Source organism: Bactrocera latifrons, unplaced genomic scaffold (genome assembly GCF_001853355.1).
Source record: "Bactrocera latifrons isolate USDA-ARS-PBARC rearing strain unplaced genomic scaffold, ASM185335v1 scaffold_200, whole genome shotgun sequence".
In the NCBI taxonomy this organism is placed as follows: Eukaryota; Metazoa; Arthropoda; class Insecta; order Diptera; family Tephritidae; genus Bactrocera; species Bactrocera latifrons.
Window position 1 is genome coordinate 484159 of NW_017535520.1, and position 3436 is coordinate 487594.

Here is a 3436-nt window from a genome sequence, read left to right on the forward strand (position 1 = left end):
GTTTCACTACCCTTAATATCCACAATTAATTTCGAAATAAAGTGCAGAGCTCTAGACACAGAGTACTGGCTCATAGAGAGCATATAACTATTACCAACGCATTTTTGGTAAGAGCCATGCCCGTAAAAATACAAACGCGCCAGGAAAGATGCATAAGGTAACCATCGCAAAATAGAGAAACATCACTATAGGGAGTGTGGTGAGTTTTGTGAGAGCATGAGAATAGGACTGTAAGACTGTTAATCAATCAAACACTCAAGCACACGATTTGTTTGACGTTTTAAATAACATGTGTATATCATCGAATTGTCATAATAAAGTGATATCGGCGTGACTTTTTGTGCCAAAAACTTATTTTTGATAAAAAAAAATTTAATATATTATATTTCACAGGAAATATATGGTTAAAAACATTAAACTGTAAGTTTTTGGAATCCAATTTAAAAAGCTTCAAGATAATGGAAGTAGAAAACGGCGAAGGTCAAGTGCAGGTGCGGCTTAAAACTAAACAAGAGCAGTAAGTAACAAACGTATCATACATGACAAAGAAGGTTGTTAAATTAGTAAATTTTAGCTTTGCCGTACCAGATGTTCCGTACACGATAGAAGGAAGCGTAACCACCGCAGACTTAAATACATTAGTAAATACTTTACTAGAGCAAGCAGCTCTGAATAATAGTGAATACAAGGCACCAATTGAATTTGATTTCATATTGTTTGATGAATATTTGCGTGGTCGTTTGTGTGATCACATACGAGAAAAAGAGTTTTCTTTTGAAGATACTATTGACATTGAATATGTTGAACGTTTCCCCGCACCGGAACCTCAGGACTGTCTTTTACATGATGATTGGGTTTCCGCTGTAAAAGCCTGTGACAAATGGATATTAACCGGATGTTATGATAATACCATAAACATATGGACGGTAAAAGGCAAACATGTATTAACCATACCTGGCCATACACAGCCACTTAAGGCAGTTGCTTGGATATCGGTTGATGATCAACGCGGAAAATTCGTTTCATGTTCACAAGATCAGACGGCGATGTTGTGGGAGTGGTTGGTTGGGACGAATTCAGTTGAATGTGTCTCGATATGTAAAGGACATGAGCGGGGCATAGATTGTGTTGATGTTAGTCCGGATAAAACAAAGCTTGCTACAGGCAGTTGGGACACAATGTTAAAAATATGGTCGGCAGGTACTAAAATATTTCATATAACGCGCGAAGTATATATTGTTTATTTCTATCCATTAGAAATTACCGAAAGTTGTGAAGGAACTTATAAGAGACAAAAAGAAAGTGGTACAACAAGGGTAAGAAAACTGAAACAATAACATTGCTTCTTACTTTATACTAAAAAAAAAATTTATTAAATGTGTCAAGGTTCCTGATATTACTCTGCAAGGTCATCGCGAATGTATATCTGCTGTACAATGGATGGACGCTGAGACACTTTTAACAGGAAGTTGGGATCATACCTTGAAAGTTTGGGACTTACATCTCGAAGGAATTAAATCAGAAATTTCTTCTAATAAATCGATATTTGATGCAAGTTATTCAAAATTAAATCGTCTCATTATAACCGCATCAGCGGATAAAAACTTACGACTTTACGATCCACGGACAAACCGTAAGTTTAAAAATCGTAGTACACAAACAAAAAAATGTAGTAGTCAATTTATAATTTGTTTTAGAGGGCAATCTTGTTCGTAACACATATTTTGGGCACAGTCAGTGGGTGCAAACAGTCATGTGGTCCTCAACAGAGGAATACTTATTTATATCTGGTTCCTATGATAATCAAAATAAATTATGGGATTATAGAAGGTAAAATCAAGCAATAGTAAAGTAAAATTATTTCACTAACAATTTGTTTTGTAAATATTTTCGCAGCCCTAAGGCCCCGCTCTACGATTTGCTTGGGCATGGAGACAAAGTATTGGACATTGATTGGTCAAATCCAAAGTATATCGTGTCCGGCGGTGCTGACAATACTGTAAGAGTTTTCAAGTCTCGAAAAGTTATGGCGCCCGAACCAATGGATGATACTAAATAAAGGCAACTGGAATAGAAACATGAACATTCTAAGAAAACGACGAATTAATGTATGTTTTATACTTTTAATAGATAAATTAAACTTTGATTGCAGATTGCAGCAATAAATACTGAGTTTCCATTTGCTATATTAGAAATCTATATTAAATAGTCATTCAGTGGATTAATGTTTTATGTTCTATTTAAAAGCTATACTAGTCGAACTATTCGTGGAAATTATTTTATTGATAGTTGTTAATGGAAGCTAAACTTGATTACGGTAGCGATAAAATTGTATACTATTAGACTAACAGATCTATCTACAGATGGATATATATTTTCAACCAGAAAATACACATAAAATGAAAAGGTACTGTTCTATCTCGCAATTTTCAGACTAAAATACCACTTTAAAGGAAAAGTAATTTTCCCTAATAGTATAATTAGATACATTTTTATCATTTGAAAATTGAAGAGAGGACAATAATTTCAAAAATTAAGCTTAATGTGCTGAACACAATGAGTGCGACAGACTGCAGCAGCACGACAATGAACTGAAAATGACTTTGTGAATCCTTCTACATGAACTTTTGTGAGAAGGCAGCAACAAAACAATGGCCGCATGTTGCACTTCAATGAAATTTTAATATTTTGGTCGGAATTCGCCTCACAGTTTTAACATATAACATATTCTAACCGAGAATATGAATAGAAATAAATATATGTATTTACGGCATATGATGACATGATTACACTCCTAACGAAGAATTTCGTTTTGCTTGTTTATATACAGCAAAAAATGTGTAGAAACACACCTCTTTTTTTTTTTTTTTAAAGTAGGGGGAAGCATCAAAAGCCGGAGTGCGGGACTTTAATCCGCTAAACCTAACCTACTCCCAACTCCAGACTCTCCCACGGAACCACCTGATTTTAAGTCTTTGGCTTTTGGCTCCCGTAGTTGGCTCTGATAATTTGTACACTCGCTCGTATGCGTCCCCCTGGATGTCAATGGGCATCATACTGACTTCAGCAGCTTCGCTTGAAATAGTTCGGAAAGCACTGATAACTCTTAGTGCCGACAGCCTGTGCACTGTTTTTATTTGTCTGGCATATGCTTTGATGCCTAGCGCCTGGATCCATATTGAAGCCGCATATAATATAACCGATCTCATTACCTTCGCGAGTAAAAAACGCCGGCTGGAACACACGCAGCCTTTATTTGCCATCATTCTTGATAAGGCATTCAGGATTTTGTTCGCTTTACCTGCAGTGTATTCTAGGTGGTCCTTAAATTTGAGCCTCGAGTCTACTATTACTCCCAAATATTTTAGGTGTGGCTGTGAATGAATCTGGCACTCCCCCATGGTGAGAGAAATACTTTCCTCCACTTTTCTTGTAC

General features: G+C 36.0%; 1 protein-coding gene across 1 annotated transcript; it reads left to right on the forward strand.

The window, feature by feature from the left end:
• Window positions 1-308: 308 nt before the first annotated feature.
• Window positions 309-2166, forward strand: LOC108968080 (ribosome biogenesis protein WDR12 homolog). The gene is made up of 6 exons (XM_018931846.1): window positions 309-517; window positions 575-1200; window positions 1258-1316; window positions 1387-1633; window positions 1698-1830; window positions 1897-2166. Exons 1-6 carry the CDS (start codon window positions 459-461, stop codon window positions 2057-2059), a joined length of 1287 nt encoding a protein of 428 aa, XP_018787391.1. The 5' UTR covers window positions 309-458; the 3' UTR covers window positions 2060-2166.
• The last annotated feature ends 1270 nt before the right edge of the window (window positions 2167-3436 follow it).

Coding starts and splice junctions, on each gene's coding strand:
- LOC108968080 (XM_018931846.1), top strand. CDS start 459: ATGGAAGTAGAAAACGGCGAAGGTCAAGTGCAGGTGCGGCTTAAAACT. Junction 1,201..1,257: donor GTTAAAAATATGGTCGGCAG/GTACTAAAATAT, acceptor TCTATCCATTAG/AAATTACCGAAAGTTGTGAA. Junction 1,831..1,896: donor AAATTATGGGATTATAGAAG/GTAAAATCAAGC, acceptor ATATTTTCGCAG/CCCTAAGGCCCCGCTCTACG.